Source organism: Mesocricetus auratus, unplaced genomic scaffold (genome assembly GCF_017639785.1).
Source record: "Mesocricetus auratus isolate SY011 unplaced genomic scaffold, BCM_Maur_2.0 Super-Scaffold_15014, whole genome shotgun sequence".
Taxonomy (NCBI): Eukaryota; Metazoa; Chordata; class Mammalia; order Rodentia; family Cricetidae; genus Mesocricetus; species Mesocricetus auratus.
This window is the reverse complement of record NW_024429186.1, coordinates 31,197,534-31,216,485: the sequence shown is the minus strand read 5'-3', so window position 1 is coordinate 31,216,485 and position 18,952 is coordinate 31,197,534. Positions and strand designations below refer to the sequence as shown.

The 18,952-nt window shown below is 44.9% G+C and overlaps 1 protein-coding gene across 20 annotated transcripts in view; it reads left to right on the top strand.

The window, feature by feature from the left end:
- The window catches only part of Ttll5 (tubulin tyrosine ligase like 5), a 234,662-nt gene that overhangs the window by 151,458 nt on the left and 64,252 nt on the right, over nucleotides 1–18,952 (top strand). The window contains exon 30 of one of the 20 annotated variants that reach the window (XM_040742728.1): nucleotides 4,968–5,914. The exons of the other annotated variants lie outside the window; for them this stretch is intronic. Coding sequence (XP_040598662.1) covers nucleotides 4,968–5,175 — 208 coding nt within the window. The 3' untranslated portion in view covers nucleotides 5,176–5,914. Of the gene's footprint in view, nucleotides 1–4,967; nucleotides 5,915–18,952 lie in introns of those variants that run through there. 20 annotated transcript variants of the gene reach the window in all.

Here is an 18,952-nt window from a genome sequence, read left to right as displayed (position 1 = left end):
TCACCCCACTCCCCACCTGCCTGGCTGGCAGTCCTGACAGGGCTTCTAAAGCTGTTCCACTGTTCCAGCCCCGGGGAATCAAGCCAAACATGCGGAAGTGGTTACGTGTACTGGCTCCCAGGGAAGCTGTGGCTAGTAGGGGGAATGGGTGGGGTCCTGCCTGATGGCTTTCCAAAGAAGCCAAATCTTTGAAGTTTTGTTTTAGCAGCTGCCAGGTATGCTGTTTCAGCACTTAGCAGGCTCTCCATGGTCCCATGTCACATATTTCTTTATGATATCTGCATAGTATACACAACAGAGCTCAGACGTATGTTAGGAGAGTTAAGTATGAAATTGTGGAGTTCAGAGCTAAACATGGCCACTTGACTTTACCATGTAACTACTCTTCTGCTGAGAAATCACCCCTGAGTGCCCCACCCTCTCTTTTGGCTATCCCATTCTTACCACCTGCTGCAGGAGAAGCAGGACCTTCTCAGGTCGGGCACCCTGGAGGCCCAGCATTTCTCCAACAGACTGGGCTGTCACTCTTGAGATTAGAACTGCTCCTTTTTCTAGAAGCTCATATGTTACTCCCTGATGTCCCCAGCAAGTAACCCTAACTGCAGTGGCCCTGGAAGAAATTTCTTGTTCACTCCTGGCTCCTTAATGCCAGCAGTAGATGTTTGTTAACTGGTGGTCACAACTGTGCTGGGCACGGATGGAGTAGGTTCAAGAGCCCAGATGCACTCCACACTGTGTTGTCTGCCTGGCCTCCTTCTGAGCTAGCCCTCTCTCTGCCCAGGCTTCAGCCACTTGAAGCCTTTCAGTAGTCCTTCTGCCCCTGGGTTCCACTCTTGTGGGGTTCAGGATGTGTTTCCTGGTAGAGTCACCAACTGCTTATGCCTTTGGTTTTCTTCTCCTGAGATAGATTTTGTTAAAGGGAAAGGCTATATTTTATATCTGTCCAAAGAACCCTGGAGCAGAAGTTGGGAAGACCTTTAGGTGCCAGGCCCAGATCCACCTGGCACTTCCTAACTTGGGCAAATCACTAGACAAAATTTAAGCCTAAATGTGCCACAGAGAAAGTGATGGGGGTCCTAGAGAGATCCTGTTCTGGAATGTGCTTTTAGCTGTAAAGCACTGCCAACTTTAGGTGTTCCTGGTTTTAGTAACATGTATCTCTGTAAAGCAGCCCTGTTTGTTTATGCGGCTGATGTACAGACTAATCTCCCGAGCTGAGTCACTCGAGCAGTCTAGAGTTACTAGGTTAGCTTGGCAAGTGTTTAAAGCCTGGAGTGCTCCATTCCAGGTACTTCCTGTCATCACTCTCCTACAGTCAATCTGCCAGCTCCTCCTAGGCCTGTGAAGTCATTGTTTTCTACAGCCTCCCCTTTTCCTGTTGAGCCCAGCTAAATTCCTTCTTTTAACCCTGAAAGTTTCTGCACCCCGATAAGCCTCTTCAGGGTACATGGATGCCAGGGGCTGGGGTGAAGCTTCTACCAGAGCAAAGCCACCGGTTCTTTGAGCAGTGGAGTTACCTGCCAGGCTCCGAGGTTCAGCTGGAATTGCCCTCCTGGCAGACTCTTCAATGTGACCACCCGTGTCCCATGTTCTTTACCTGGGCGCTTGGACACTCATTCTTCCTCAGCCAAGCAACACACCTTCATCAATAGCTCTGTTCCTCCTCTCTTCCCATGCCCTGACTCTTGTGTCAGATTTGCACCAAATCCCAGGCCCTCTTTTCACGGCACCCTTTCCTCAATGTCTTCCTTTCTCTGAATCTGACCTTTCATCCAGGAAAGCTGCACTCCCTTTGAAGATTGTCATGTTCAATCCAACTTACACACACACACACACACACACACACACACACACACACACACACACACACAGGCACTGAGAGAGATAGTATTACCTTGAAGCATATCCTTAAGAAAAAAAGGGAGATAAATAAGTGTATTATGTTTAGCACTATAGTCTGACTTGAGTAGTTTTGGATTCTTTTGTTTTGAAATACTGAAGTCTCACAGTAAAACATTATGACCTAGTGCTTGAAGCCATGTATTTTAGAAATAAGCCAATTTGGAGTTCTCTTTTTATCCACTTATTTCACCAGGACGAGTTCTTTGAAGCTAATAATCTGATCTATAAGATCAAGCAAAATGTCTCTATCTGCAGAGAAAATGAGAAGGATATGCTTAGGACAACACTTCCGTATTAACTATGTGCCCTGTAAACAGGAAGCATGGCTAACATCCCCATGCCATCTGTCTACACTGTGTGTAGGTATTACAGTGTGGGACTCAAGTTAAGGAGATGATGCGAGTTGTCAGACCTGCAGAGTGATAAGGCCGGGAGCCAGGGCTGTCAGTAACCCCCCAAAGAGTCAAAGAGCCCGTGATTTCAGATTTCCTTTCTTCGGGTGGAAGGGTATCATTCACTCACGGCAACAAGCATCCCATGACAGGCTCTAGGTATACAAAGGCCACAGGAGGAGTCACTGCCTTCTGGAGTGGCTAGTCCTGTTGGTAGGAAATAGTGATGCTGTGAAGAGCCCCAGAAGCAGGGTAGAGGTGCCTGACTGAGAAAACTACACCACCCTCCACTGAACCAGGGCAGAATTTGCAGGATGATTTGCTTTTCCTCAAGTGAAAATGGTAGGTGTCCAGAAGGCATGAAAGAACCTTCCTGGAGTGTGTGGGGAGCTTCCTGCACAAGGCGAAGCAGGGCAAGCGAGAGAGGGAAAGCCCTGGAGTTAGTTAGGCCGTGCCAACGGGGTGGGTTTATCCTATTCTGTACCCTTTAAACTAACACCAAACGAAGAATTGGGCAGTGTTCACTGTTTCTTCACACAGCCATTGTTCTTTTTTCCCATTCCTATCTGGCAAATTTTTATCGTCTAGATGCAACCTAGTTCTGAGGCTTATTCCCTGTGCCTTCTATTTTCCCCACAGGCCCGAAGCCGCCTACTTCCCTGCAGCTGTAGCATTTCTGCCATGCTATAATTAGATTTGTATGCTTTTCCTCCACTACTGTCCCCATTCCTTAATGAAGTGACTCACATATAATCTCCATTAATTCAGTGTATGCTGAATGAGTTCAGACATGTACATAACCTAGACATTCATCTAAACAGCTTCCTACCCAGCTTTCCTCTGTACCCCAAGAAGTCACTATCTCATCTCTGTCTCTCCCCTGCTCCCCTCCCCAGTCTCTGTCCCACCTGAGACAGGGTCTCACCACATAGGCTGGGCATGCTTTTAATTTACCAGCTGGGGTTATGGGTGCGTGTGTGTCACTATGCCAGGCTTACTTGCTGTTACTTGATTGGGAGGGGTATTGAAAGAGGATCAGAGCATGCCAGGCACTCCACCACTAAGCTACATCCCTAAGCTACCATCACTTTTCTCTTCTTTTCTCATCAATGTATGCACAACACCAAATAATAGATTTCATTATCATGTGTTCATACACATACATCGTGTGCTTTCTATAGTGTGTCTAATCCCTCTTACCCTTTCCCGTCTATGCACTCCCTGGTCCCTGCCTTTCCCCAAGTGGGTCCCCTTCCACTTGTCTTTTTTTTCTTAAATAGCTTGTTTTACATGTCAATCCCAGTTCCCTCTCCCTCCCCTTGTCCCGTACCTCCCCACCATCCCCCCCAGCCTCCCACCCTATTGCCATTTCCTTCCACATAGGGGATATCTAGAGTCTGTCATTTCACTCAGGGCAGGGTCCAGGCACGCCCCTAAGAGTCCAGGCTGAAAGAACATCCCTCTTTGTGTTATGGACACACGATGTCTGTTTGTATGCCAGAGATAGACACTGATCCACTGCCCAGGGCCCCATAGGTTGCCCAGGCCTCCTCACTGACTCTCACATTCGGGGGGTTTGGATCAGTCCCATGCTGACCTCCCAGCTGTCGGTCTGGGGTCCAAGAGCTCTCCCCTGTTCAGATCAGCTGTCTGCTGGTTTTGCCAGCCCATTCTTCGTCAATTTTCTCATCACTCCTCTCTCTCTGTCGCTGGGTTCCTTGGGTTCTGTTCAGTGTTTAACTGTGGGTGTTTGCCTCTGCTTCCATCAGTCACTGGATGAAGGCTCCAGGATGATTATAGACATCAAGTTCATTATCAGGAATGGGCATTCAAGGTGGTCTCTCCACTGTTGTTGTCTTTTAAATCTTGCTTTTTATATATCAGAGAAACACATGATATTTATCTGAGCCTTGCTTATTTTACTTAACACAATAATTCCATCCTTTTTACTGAAAATGACATAATTTTGTTCTTTTTAACCTTTTTTAGTTAGCATACAAAATGATGGGGCTCATCATAGCATTTTTGTTCATACATCGTTGGATTTTACACGTGTTTGACCCGCAGCACACTCACGCTGCTCTCCCCTATCCCTCCTCCTTCATTCCCCTGGTTTGTATGTGTGCATGTGGGAGTATGTGAGTATATGTGAGTTTATTAGAATGTGTATATGTGTATGTGAAAGTGTGTGCATGAGTGTGTATATAAGTGTGTGAGAGCTTGTAAGTGTGTCTGTGTGTGTGAATGTGTGTGTGTAGAATGCGTGTGTAGTTAAATCTAGAGATTTCGTTGTTCTTTATGGCTGAATAAAACCCCCCTTGTATCACCTTTTCTTCATCCACCCATCTGTGGTTGAGCACATAGGTTGACTCCATAGCTTCCACCATGACATTTTCTTTATGTCGATCATGTCAGGATTGTGTCCTTTAGCCAGAATCATCACTCAGCCTGCTGGCTTTGAGCAGGGGATAGGGCTTTCTCTGGTAGCAGCAGTTACCTCCCCTCTCTGTGTTTGCTTCACACATCCACTCAACTGGACTCTGAGCAACACCACTGAAAAAAGAGATTAAAAGACAAAAACTGCCCTTTGCCTGTGAGTTCCTGGAATGGCCTCTATAGGAAAGCAGAGCTTAGCCTGCCAGCATGTGTGGGGCTGTGCTGTTCTCCTCCCAGGTCCAGCTCGACAGTGATGCTTGTGGATGGATTGCCCTGGTGCAGCTCGACAGTGATGCTTGTGGATGGATTGCCCTGGTGCAGCTCGACAGTGATGCTTGTGGATGGATTGCCCTGGTGCAGCTCGACAGTGATGCTTGTGGATGGATTGCCCTGGTGCAGCTCGACAGTGATGCTTGTGGATTGCCCTGGTGCAGCTCGACAGTGATGCTTGTGGATTGCCCAGGTCCAGCTCGACAGTGATGCTTGTGGATTGCCCAGGTCCAGCTCGACAGTGATGCTTGTGGATTGCCCTGGTGCAGCTCGACAGTGATGCTTGTGGATTGCCCTGGTGCAGCTCGACAGTGATGCTTGTGGATTGCCCTGGTGCAGCTCGACAGTGATGCTTGTGGATTGCCCAGGTCCAGCTCGGTCCAGCTCGACAGTGATGCTTGTGGATTGCCCTGGTGCAGCTCGACAGTGATGCTTGTGGATTGCCCTGGTCCAGCTCGACAGTGATGCTTGTGGATTGCCCTGGTGCAGCTCCACTGTGCACACAGGCAAAGTGACTTCACATCCTAATAAGTGAACATTCTGTGTTTGGCAAAACTTGATGACATACTTCTTTTCATAAATATTACAAACATAGCCAGCCCCACCCTATGCCAGAAGAGCCAACCAGCTAGGCATTTTGTGTGATAAACCCCACTGTAGTGAAATGTGTAGTTAGGGACCTGGGGCCATGGCTGGGTGAGAAGAGCATGTGTAGGCTTTGGGTTCCTCACACTTGTAAGGTTGCTGAATCTAGAGCCACTGGGAGCCCCTTCCCTAAGGCTTTAGCCAGAAGCATTACAGTACTCTTTCATTGTACCCGGTAGGATAGCAGGCCACTACAATGTCACAGTGCTTTTAAGAAGTTTTGTTTCCTTTCCAAGTGACTCTGAAACAATAAACATTTGTTGTTTCCATTTCTGTGGGTGGGGAGTCGAGGAACAGCTTAGCCAAGTGATTCTGGATCATGTTCTCCTGTGACACAGTAATGAGGATGCAGCCAGAAGGCTATAGTCAGCTGATGCTTCCCTGGGGCTGGATGTTCCACGTCTGTTTCCCTGTCCCTTTCGGGATGGCTCACTCTCCTGAGGGTGGAGTTTATGCTACTGTTGCTGTGGGCAGGAGGCCCCAGCATCTCATCACCTGGCCTTTCCCACGGGGTTTTTTGTTCAACTTAGGACAAGTGTTGACCTCCTCAGAAGGGTGATTCAACTTAGGACAAGTGTTGACCTCCTCAGAAGGGTGATTCAACTGAGCAAGGTAGAGCCAGAGGGGCTTCCATGACCTACCCATGGGAGTTAGATATTCTTGTATGTAATTAATTCTCATTGTTACAAATAGATATAACATGAAATTACCTTTAAAATTTTTTGATGTGGTAAAACAACATAATATTTGTGTGGGGGTGGGTTCTTTGCTTTAAGACAGGGTTTCTCTGTGTAACAGCTCTGGCTGTCCTGGAAGTCACCCTGCAGAGCAGGCTGGCCTTGAACTCACAGAGATTTGCCTGCCTCTGCTTCCTGAGTGCTGGGATTAAAGGTGTGCACCACCAAGCCTGGCAATATTTGGTATTTTAGCCATTTGTAAGTGTCCAGTTATGACAGTCATACTGTGTGAGTGTCACCATCAATTGTAGCCACAGTTTTTTTCATTCTGCAAAACTGGAAGCCGTCATTAGAGATTCCTCATTCTTCACCCTTAGAACTCCTGATCTGTTTGCTGTTTTGCTAATTTGGCTGCTCTAGAGAATGATAGAATTTCTACAGTGTTTGCATGACCAATTTATTCACTCAGCATTATGCCTTTAAGGTTCCTCCTTATAAATAACAGTCTCAGAATGGGTTGTGTTTGGGACATTTATTTCCTTTGGCTATTGTGAATAGACATGGAGGAACACAGCTATGTTAATTTCTTTCTGTGTCCCTGCTTCTGATTATTTGGAAAACACCTAGAAGTAGAATTACTGGCTCATGTAATACTTATGATTTTTTCCTTCTTAATGGTTTTTTCTTATATAAAAGTACTATCTGATGGCCACAGTCAGAGCCAGGATGCTGTGGTCAGGGTCTTTTACTAGGTGGTCTGGTAAGACCATTTAATAAGTACTTTCTCTACCCAGAAGTCAGGGGCCTTTGGCTATTGATGTTAGTTGTGGTGTAGCAGTTATTAGATGAAATTAGGCATGTTCAGGGTAGTATGGCCTTAGGCGTATAGCAGCCATCAGTACTGGCCATCAACAGTAGCTTCCCGGCACAGGGGCTAAAGTGTTGACTGTGTACCCTGCATGGAAGGTGCAGGACTCTCCTGAATGCCCTTATTGTTTCTACCATAGGCCCTGCCTGTGGTGACAAGAGTCTAACATGATGGAAGTAGCCATTATGTTCCCCAGTGGTGACAAATGCCTTGAGTCTGGCCTTTTAGGTAGCATGGATCTGCTTCTGTGCAGGAATAGGACAGCAAAGCCTCACCTTTTGATGGGCACACTAGGCAGTGACTGTGCTCAAGGAAAAGACAAGGTCACTGCCCCTCCTCAGCCTCACTGCTACCATCTTCCTATGTCTTTGCCCCTATGCCAGTGCCATATCCTTCCACAGGCTATCTGGGGCTCTTTCTGGAGCCCTGGGCCTTCCTCCAGCCCTGGTAAAACCTGACACATGGCTTTTTCTATAAGGAAAAAGGCTGTGGCATTTTAAGACCCCACTATCCTGTTTCTCATAGCCACTGTACTGGTTCATAGTCCCATAATTCCACAGTAGGGTCATAGTCCCACAGTGGGTTCATAGTCTCCCACAGTGGGTTTATAGTCCCACAGTGGGTTCATAGTCCCATAGTGATGGGCAGAGTCCTTGTTCTCCTTATCCTGAGCAGCTTGTGACTTTGTCTTGTGATTAGAACCATCCTGATGGGTATAAGTTGGTATCTTGTACTTTTGATTTTCGTTTGCTTGGTAGTTTAGTGTATTGAGCATTGTCGTGTGTGCGCTAGTCATTGTGTGTCTTTTCACCTCCTTTGCCCACTTTAAAATCGGGTTTGTTGTATATTGTTCTTACATTTGCGTTTTCCCTATTTCTGTGTATTAATCCCTTACTAGAGTTTTTATCTATAAGTATTTTTTCTATTCCATGGATTGATTGCCACCTTCCTCTTTGAACACTATAATTTTTGTTAAGATGTATTTATTCAGGGGTGGTAGTGCACATCTTTAGTCCCTGCACTGGGGAGGCAGAGGCTGATGGATGTCTGTGAATTTGAGGCCAGACTGGTCTACATTAAGTTCCAGGACAGGCAGAGGTTAAAAATATTTTTTATGAGTATGAATATTTGCGTGCATGTATGTCTGTGCGTACTTGTGCATGCAGTGCCTTCAGAAGCCAGAAGGGGGCATCAGATCCTCTGGAACTGGAGTTAGTTACAGTGTTAGTTGCCCTGTTTGTGTGCTGGGAACCAGACTCCATAGATCATTAGCATGAGCAGCAAGTGCTCTTAACCACTGAGGCAGCTAAACAATATAGTCTTTTATACATAAACACTTTCAGTTTGATGAAATAACACTTCGTCTGGTTTGTTTTCTTCTGTGTGTGTGGCCTTAGAGTCATATCTGAGGAACTGTTGTCAGCTCCAAAGTCCTGAAACTTTTGTCACGTGTTCTTCTGCTTGTTTGAGTGTTTGTGTTGGTTCTGTTGCTTACACATGTCAGTCATTCCGTGTGAGAGGGGATTGCACAGAATATGAATATGGGTGAGTGGGGTTCATGAAGGCTATCCCATGATAATGCCAGTGCTTGCTTTTGAAAGTTAAGTAATTCTGAGGAGACTGAGGCGAAAGAATTGCTGCAGATTCAGAACCTCCCCAGGCTATGTAGTATGCTCCAGGATACTCTTAGCTACAGTCTGAGACTCTGTCTCAAAAAAAGCAACTGTTTGATTTAACCTAGAGGATGAATAATTCTGTGTGATTTGTAGTGAAATCACTTGGCCCTTCCCTCCCCATGCTACCCAACTTGAAACTCCACCCTCTAAAGCTACTCTGAACTTTTAAAAAAGTTGCTTCTTCTCTCATTTGCCTTGCTGCTTGTCACAGTTCCTAACTTTTGTTTCAGATGCTGTCTAAGACCCCTTATCTACTATAGGTATACGTAAGTTTGTTTAGTGATCCTGTGTCACACACACACACACACACACACACACACACACACGAGAGAGAGAGAGCTTTCTCCTCTCTGCAGACTTAAGGTAAAATGTTCTGTCCACTCAGGGTTCGCTGACATTGCTATCATAGCTGTGTCCTTGAAACATTGGGCCTCACTGTGTCTTCTCTCATTAATCTGCTTCTCTGCCATCCTGTCTGCACTTCCAGAGATTCCCCAAGTCTCTTCCCCAAGTCTGGCTTGGCTTGGTACATACTGTGATTTGTCTAGTTCTACACATTTTGCATAGGGCTGCAAACAAGGGGGCTTGGGAGAGTCACGTGTTTATTTTTCTTATTTTTTTAATAGCCGAAGCATCAATGTTCTTACCTTTAAGAGATTTAGCTGCACTGTTACCATAACTTAACTGTATGGTGTACACAATGGAAGCAGTGGCCACACTGCAGTTTGCTAAAGTATTAAAGTATGGGTGTGTCATAACTCATCTTGCCATCCTGCTGTTAAGTTGTATCCAACTGGTGACTACGTTGATTCATTGTACACATGTCTGTGCTCGAAAGTATATCTATAGCATAAAGGGCAGGAGGGGATTGTTACATCCAATGATATATTCACTTGGACAGTTTATAGCTACTGTGAAATTGGCCCCCAGAGAGATCCCCAGTCAAGGGAACCCTCACCTGTGTTGGGCTTTCCAGCCATTCTTCTGGACCATGCTTATAGCTCTCCTGTTAGTTCCCTCTTAGTTTTAGTGATGACAGGATTAGAAGAAAAGGCCCTGTCTTCAGATATGGCATGGTAAGGGTGCTTTGTTTGAGACAGAAAGCCAGGAAAGTAAAGGGTTCAAAAGGCCCTTTTCTCAGTACATTTTTTCTACAAAGCTTCCCTGGCTCAGTTCTTGTGTCTAAGGTGCTTTTCTCTCCTGGTTCTGCTCTTTACTGATGTCATTCAAGGAGCCCAATTCTCTCTGCTCCCTCAATAACAAATAACCAGAAAAGTCAGTGAGTCCAGAAAGCTGAGTGGAAGAAGCTTAAGGAAAATATTAAAAAGGAAGAAATGGTCTGATGTATTTTTAATATAAAGTGTGGAAAAAGTAGAAACAGGGTGGGGGCTGGGGAAAGGGAGGAAGGAGATTATTCACGGTAAGTGGAACCAAATGTTGGCTGGGAACAAGGCGGCATCCTCACTCTTCCTGTAAACCCCTGGCCGGCAGCTTTTCAAAGTGATCATAACAGAGAGCCTGGGCCAGGACACACTTTAACCCTTCCCTACCTGTTCCAGTGGCTGTAGAGGTAGATGGTGTTCTCCAGGGAGGAGTCCTTGCGCATGGGCAGTTGCTGCAGCCTCCTTGCCAGCGTGACTTCAGAAGACAGGTGAGGGCAGGTGCTGAAGAGTGAGACATGTGTGCTGAAACCCCGCAGCCAGCTTGCCCCTCCCCTGTGGCATCCCATCGACCAATGGTGGCATCCCATTGACCAATGGTTTTACCTGCTGATGTTTTCTTGAGGGGACAGTAAGAATGCTCATGGGACAGGCTGTCACTTTGCATTAGCAATAACACATCCTTGGCACCATCCCCGCTAATCCGAAGCTTTCATTGTGCCAGTGGACGGGAAGGTGTGTGTTTGGAGTCTTGGGCCTTTGTGGATCATGGCCCACTCTGGTCGTTGTGAAACGGAGATGGAAACAGTGGTCAGCGTGTATGGGCTCACCTCACCCTTCTAGGTTAAGAATGGGCTTCTAGCCTCTTTGCCCAGCCATTTATCCAAGGAGGGGAAAGAAAAGCAAGTTACTACATGTGGCTCCTGGCTCCACTGGCTCCCGTGTAGAGTCATATTGTTCACATACCCACAGATGCCCCTTTTGTGGCCATGCATGGTGGTGTGCACCTGTTATTACAACACTAAAGGCAGAGATTGGAGGATAGCCTTGGCTGCATAGTGGGTTGGAAACCAGCCTGAGCTACATTGGGAGGCCCCATCTCAAAAAAGGTTCATTTTGCACAAGAAAGAGAAAAAAGTCTTGTGGTTTTGTGTTCCAAATGATTCCCTTTTTGGTGGGACGGTGCAAGGCGCGTGCCGCAGAGAAGCAGGCAGCATGGCAACACTGAGGCTGTAGGCGTGAGCAGGCTCTCGGCTCATCTGTCTTTCTACATCCAGGGGTCTGGAAGGCTTAAGTGCGACAAGGCTGGGACAACACTCGGCATGGTGCTCTGTCCTCACCATTACACTGTACACCGCGCAAATGCAAACATCTTTCTAAAACGTTTGTTGCTGCTGTATGTTTAGTCTTTGAGACAGGTCTCACTGTGTAGCGCAGGCTGACCTGGAGCTGCACGTCTTCTGCCTTTGTGTCTTGAGTGCTGGGATTACGAGCCTATATAAAACACCTAACTGCATGATTTTAACCATCAGCTTTGGGATGGTTTTAGATTTTGTTTGAGTCCATAATCCCTCCTGAGTGAAGGTTTATTTTTGTCTATATAAGTACAATTATTCTATCATTTGCAAATCAGTGGCTTTAAACGATCGTTTTTTGTTGGACTTGGACTTTTGCCAGAAATCATTTGAGTGTGTCTGTGTGGATCTTCGGATAATTTTAGCATTCCTAAAACAAAGCCCTGTGTCAAAGATAGCCAGAAACCCCTTGGCAGTGGCTATTTTTCATCCTAATTTTCAGTGAGTTGTTGTAACTGTGAAGTCATACAGACTTAGGCTCAAAAGAATCTCTCTCACTTACTCTGGAGTTGCAGACGTGAATCTAAGCCTTCATTTTCTCGTCCATAATTGGAATAACACTACCTCTCCAACAGTGTTCTGTTGAGCCCACAGGACTAGGTGGGGGTCAGAGTGGTCCCACGTTTAGAAAGCTCTCACCGTAGTGGGGGTGGCAGTGAGACCTGGACACAGGCCATGCTGTGGCCTCTGCAGTTCCACAGACCAGGTCTTTCCTTCCTCCCATTGCACTCATCGTGTGAGTGCTGTGTTGAGGCTGCTCTGCTGTGTGCTACTTGAACGGCAATTCTGACCAATGACATTTATGTTTCTGATCTGTGGGAGAGCTGCATCCTGCCAACTTGACTGATGGAATCTGTCCTCCTACAACACTGTCCATGTGGCCAGTTGACTTTCCTGTTCCCTGCTCAGCTGGATGCTATTCCAACTGCCTGGAATTTTTTTTCCAATTGACAAGTTGTTGTTCATCTTTTGAGACCTAGACAAAATGCCTTGTCTATTTTGAAGCCTTCCTTCATTTTTGTCCATAGAAAGCTGTTCCCTTTCTCTCACTTTCTGAAGCTAAAGCTAGGAGTGTCTCACTGCCAACACAGAGGCAGTGTGGCATATAGTAGTTTTTTTCTTCATTAGAAAATGTACATGTTTTATACATACATAAATGTGTTCATTATATGTTGATATGGACATTAAATGATAAAAGCAGAATAATTTAACTACTGTACTGAGACAAGACCAAATGAAGCTAGTTCCAGTTCAGTCTCCAAAGCCACAGAGAAACCCTGTCTCAAAAAAAAGAAAGAGAGAGAGAGAGAGAGAGAGAGAGAGGAGAGAGAGGAGAGAGGAGAGAGGAGAGAGAGAGGAGGGGAGAGAAACAAAAGGCAGGTAAGGAAAAGGAGATTAAATTAATCATATTGAAGGCCAACTTCATGCCATGTCTGTCTTGGTTTATGAAACATGGCTGTAATGTGGGCATTTCATTCTTCCTGTGTGACTTAATTTAAATACCCTTACAGATAGTACCACACTGCAGTAACCTCCCTACCTTTAGAGGGAGAGAAATTAGTCCTAGTCGTTTCCTGATGGCATTTCAGACCATTTAGACCTCTTTGTTGATGATGCTATGCAAAGGAGAGGTGGGGTATTTGTTGATGATGCAAAGGAGAGGTGGGGGTATTCTGAAAATAAACTGTTGCCGGTGACCTGTGGGAAACAACTTTGTTTGAACAAGTGAGTACAGACTTAGTAGAGCGTATAGCTTAGCATCTCAAATATCTTTGTCATTGCCAATGAATTTGTACAGTTGCTCATTTGGCTCCAAGTGCCAGTGTCCTTTAGAAACCTTGAGTATGGGCAGAAGCTATCAGTAGTCTGAACACACTGTGAACATATGACATATATTTGCCACATGTGTTAAATGTCTCCTTGCTTTGTGTGCATATGCTCATTCCCCTTGATGTAACTCATTGGCACAGATTTGAACCACTAGGTCAGGCAAATTAGAGCACGTCTGTTTTATAAGGGAACTCTTATGACTCCAGGGGATGGAAATTGTGTGGGATCTTGTCCTTTTGTTTTAATAGCTAGCCTAAGCCATGCAGGTGTTGGTCAGTGGGTCTTTTAACTGTCATCAGTTATTTCATCAGCAAGCTAAACATATGGTTTAATAACTAGCGTTTTAGGGAGAAGCCATTATCAGGAAAAGCATATGACAAAGAAGAGGTAGTGAAAGATGGCCCTGTTGGGCTCTGTATCATCTGTGGGCTCCAAGCATGGGAATCAGGCCTCAAGACAGACACAGATGAGCTCTGCGTTTCTCCCTCAGCAAGTGCAATGTCTGAACTTGGAACTTTGGCTTCAGTCCCTGTGTCCTCATTTTATTGTTTTCCTACCGAAGCTCATTTGTTCTCTGTGCTGGGGGAGTAGGGCAGCTCACCCATGGCACAATGATACTTCCTACTAGTTTGTGAGAAATGTGTGAAGTAAGAACAATAGGTAAGAGACAATTTGATGCTTCTTGCCTTGTAGCTTTTATATTGTCCCAGCAACAGTTCTGAGAACTTCATGAGTTACTTGATTTAGAAAGTGGATTTCCGAAAAGGATTGGTGAGTCACTGTTAGAACGCAAACCTTTCAATATGGCGGCAGAATCCATGCTCTTAACCACCTTGTCAGTGATTCAACTCATCAGAATCACCCAGTGAGCTTGTTACTGGGCCTCAAACACACAGTAGCCCTGGGGTTAGACTCATCATTACCATCTTTAACAGGTTCCAAAGTGAAGCTGATATGGTTGTTTCTGACTCAAGGGCAACACTTAGAAAAAACGCCATCTCCTATGCTTCCTTGACTGCAACTAGTAATAAAAGTGGTATACAGAATAAGTAGAGAGGCGTGATATCATGTGTTTTCAAAGGTCTGGTCTTCTCTGAGGCAGGTGCCCCCGTTTCATGCCAGTTTCGGGTCTGATCTAGCCTTTCTAGAAAATCTCAAGCAAATGTTAGTAGATGTGCCTTGGCACAGCAGAGTATGTGCTGTTGTGGCCTTGCCACTAGTGTGATGAAGGGGTTCCTTCTGCTGTTTCCACGCTGGAGGTAGCTTGGGACCAGGCTCACTCGTGACTTTAGTGGAATAAGTCTTGTCCACAAGCAACATTTTAACCCCCTTTGACCTTGCTACTTCCCTAGAACATTTCCTTTTTATGATTTTCCTAATGTTTTCTGAATTAGTCATGAGTTATTAAGAAAGGAAGGACAGGTGGAAGATTAAGATGAAGGGTTCAGTCTTCGGAGCTGTGCTTTATTTCCCTAGAGCAATTGGAAGAAAGAGGCAGAGGCAGGTCAGTGGGGCCACAACAGCTGTGAACTTGACGGTCGTTGTGTGTCCCGGGAAAAGGAGGAGAAAGAAGGGAGTCACACTGAGGCCATGGGCTAGAATTCTCCACTTGCAACACGTCTGCAAGCTGTTTGTGTGTACTCGGTTTGAACCTAACTCCAAGTCAGCGTGGAAGTTCTTAGAGACTTGAATGCCGGTTGCCCTAGACAATCTGCACATTCACGTTCCCTTGGAAAGCTTTTCCTGGCTTGTCTCTGTGGGGCGTGAAAGGTAGGTGATGGCAATCCAGCTTTACGAGGGCCAGCTGCGCTTGTGTGTGTCACCATTATTGTGGTAAGACATCAGCCCTTTCCCTCTGGTTGACAGCAATCCTGCTGAGCTGGGCTCAGTCTTGTTGAATGAACTGGTGTCAAGGAGTTCTCCTGCAGCGTTCTTAAAGGTCACTCTTTGCTCACTTCTTTTTTAGTTCACAGCTACATTTTTTAGGCTTCATGTGGTGTGCTGGTTATGCCAAAATAAAGAGCTGGATCAAAGACAAGACATTTCGTGATCATAAGGCAAAGGATCAGTCTGTCTCTTCAGATCCAGAAAGCTAATAGATAAAGGATCCAGGAGTCACTATCTACATAACTGGCTGGCTCCCAGAATCCTGCAGAGCCTTCAGAGCAGGGCTGTGAATGTAACCTTTGAAAGGTTTGGTTTTATGTCTAGCTTTGTGTTCCATGAAGCTTGCTCCCAGAGTCAGAGTCTCTGCCAGACACACTAAGTCCAGCTCTGTCCTTATTTCCTCCTCCTGAGTTCCATCAATCATGAAGTAGAAGGGGTGTGGAGACGCAAAGGTCTGGTTCACATTCCATATTCATTGTCAAGTCCAGCTGGCTGTGATCGTGCTGTACTTTAAGGACAGGCTTATCAACTCCTAGCTTTTCGACATGGTATCTCATTGTATTCTTCCCAAAGTTATGTCATTGTCACACAGTTATTTAATGAAATCAAAGTAGAGTTTGCCAAAACATACCCCAGACAGCTTCCCGATACCACTTCTGTTTCTTCTCCCTCCCTGAATGAGTGAGCGAAGCCTTCTGTCTCCGCTGTTTCTCATTCTGTTTTAAATTAGGGTCTCATTTGGATCCAGCTTATGTTCTTAATTTCTCTTGATTTTCTTTCTGCCTCACAGGGTAGGATGGGGTGAGAGCTTTATTGATTTTGAACCACCGTGTTTCAGTGTTTTCCTGCTCTTGCTTTCAGCTGTTCTGTTAAGATATATATAGTAAGCAGTAGGAGCCATGTTTATTTTTCGAGTACTAATTGACACAAGGCTTTCTTAGGTAGTTTTCAGGGTACATGTTGGTCCTATTCAAACCTTAGTTCAGGGACAATGAAACTCATCAGGAGTCAGGCCTGAATCAATCTTAACTTTCTCTATTGAATCACTATGTGGGAAGCAGTTCTTAAAAGTCCCGGTTCCTGAATTATGTCTCCAGAGCTTGAGGTAGTGATTCAGGGTCTGATTAATGTGAAGGGAAGGAGTTCAGACACTGGGAAAGGAAGAGAAGAGACAGGGATGAATTAGATGCTGAATCTATAAATTAGTAATTGAGAAGTCAGTTGCCGGTCAGAATTTAACCGATTAGCACACCGAGGGTTCATGAGAAAACTAAGCCATGGTAGACTAGTCTCATTTCCCTTCGTGGTAGAGTTACCTTAGTGAAAGAGGATCACAGCAGAAAAGAATGACTGTGAGTGGGTTTCAGGATAAAGCATAATCTTGTGAGAACAGAGAAGTATGAATGAGAAAATGTGGCCATTGGTATTTATAACTAAATGGGTAACTAGCCCAACAGCCAGCCAATCAGCAGTTGGTAATTAAGAGACTGAGACTGCGCCATTGAACTACTAATTTCCCATTTTTATCAATGAAGTGATTTATACATTCATATTTATTTGGTTGCCTAGGCCCTTACATATCTAGAAAGCAAACAAATCCTGCTTTCAGGTGATGTGAAATAGTGTATATCTTGAATGACAGTCAGGATTAAAGATTGGAATGACTATTCTCTGTGGATTTAATGTAGGAAAACATATATCCTTTAACATGAATTCACATATTCAGGTATGAAAAGGTTTTAAGGATTCAGGTTGTCTGTGAGTGTAATAAATGTTGATATGAAATAAAAAAGACTGGCAAAATATTGGTAAATTCAACATAGTGGCCCAGACCCGGAGGCTAAGACAGAAAGAATGTAAGTTCCAAGCCAGCCTGGGCTACTTAATGAATCCCCTGTATTTAAAAAAACAAAAAAAGTATTGATCTAATTTTCCAGTTGGTGTTTTGTTGTTGGGTCAGAGATGAGTTTCTTGTGTTTCGACAATTTAGGATGTTGAGAACATACCACTTTTATTCCAAAACTAAAAATGAAAGAGAGAAACTGACTTCATTTTATAAAAATGTAAGGAGCTGGCTGCTGCTCGTAACTCCAGGTTGGGGTGGAGGAGCTGGGAAGGCTGATAATCTCCTCCATTCATATTGCTGCTCCCTAACTGGCAACATTATTAATATAGTAGCTCCCCAATTCCTGGTAGGAGCCAGCTTCCTATCAAAGGGGACATATTCTGCAGCCGGCTTAGCCCAGCCAGCAGCCTTCCATCATGTCAAAGTCCCCTCAACAAGGGCTGCCATTCTGCAGCTGTCCTGGCAGATGATACCAATGGCTAGACTTAGTACTCCAGCTCACACATCTTCAGCCCATTTTCTTTTCTTCCTTCTTTTTTTGGTTATTTTTGTTTTGTTTGAGGCAGGTTCTCACTTTGTAGGGGTAAGTGACTTGGAACTCACTGTGGAGACCAGGCTAGCCTCAAAACTCATAGAGATCCACTTGCTTCTGCCTCCCAATTGCTGAGATAAAAAGTGTCACCACAGTCTGCTTCCGCCCATTTTTGCATCCACTAGAATAATTTTTCTCACGTACTACCCAGGGAGAGGACTTAGTAAGGAGGATGTAAAGACAGCATCTCCTCTCGCCAAAGTAACATTGCTCACACTTGCTCCTTGTGTACTGGTTGTGCTGTCCCTCCTGTCCCACCCAAATGTTTACTCTAAGTAGGAAGAGCATTAGTAATTGAGACTTAACTGTACAATTCCAGGTATTCACTAAATGTTGTACATGAGTTGCCGTATTTAATCCTTTATCCAGCTTTTGAGAGGTGGGATCAGTATTGATGCCCGTCTCACAGCAGAGGAAACCAAGGCACAAAGAGGTGAGATGTATTGCTTGTAGTGGCAATACCAGGACTTTAGCTTAGCAGTCTTGTTCTAGATCCCTGGGTCTCTGAAGTGGCTGCTTTCCATTTGGGAGTGGTGCAGATCCTCCAGGGTCTCTGCTACCTCAGAATTCTCTCACTGGCCCACCTTTAACTTGGTTTTGATCCACACTCACACCTTACTTCTTTTGCCTTGTTTCTTTGATTCTTTAATCCTTCAAGATAAATCATATAAAATAAATAAAATACTTTAATGCCTTTCTCCCTGTTCTTGGGCAGGAAGTTTGGCCTGCACTTAGGATTTTATTCAGCGCATACTTTCAACCCAGCATGTAGGTCATCAAACAATCACATGGCTTTTGCAGGAGACTTGTGTGCTCTTGGTATTCCTATACTACCTCTGCTGTGCTACCCCACTCCTGTGGAAGAAGAACCATCTCTGTATTGCTCCATAAGTGGAAAGCAGGAAGGAAAAACAAAGAATAGTGTACTCATATGCTGATGTGCAAACTCAAAAGTTAAGTGTGTGTGTTTCTTGAGTGGACCAAATCGTTCTCAGAAACTCTTCTAAAAGTATAGTCCAGTGCAAAAGGTTTCCAAGAATCAAATACTGTGACATCAGGAACATGGGCTGTCTTGGCTGATCCCTCTGACTGATTTCCCATTTAAGTGATGGTAGGCAGAGTTCATCCTGTTAGCTCTCAATATCCCCAGTCAACAGTTACCAAGCTGTAGCTCGTTTGTAATTGAGGTAGACTAACACTTGTTACTAGATGATTTCCCTGATGCTGGATATGCATCTAAATGCAATTTGACTTCTGTTTTTCACTGATGGAAGTAGTTCTGACACTCATTACCCATTAATTGTATTTCTTAAACAAATGCCTTTTTCTACAGAGCCTCCCTCACTGCAGTTTTGCTGAAACCATCACCACATGTTGACTTTCTTCTAACTGCATGATACCTTTTTTTTTTTTTAA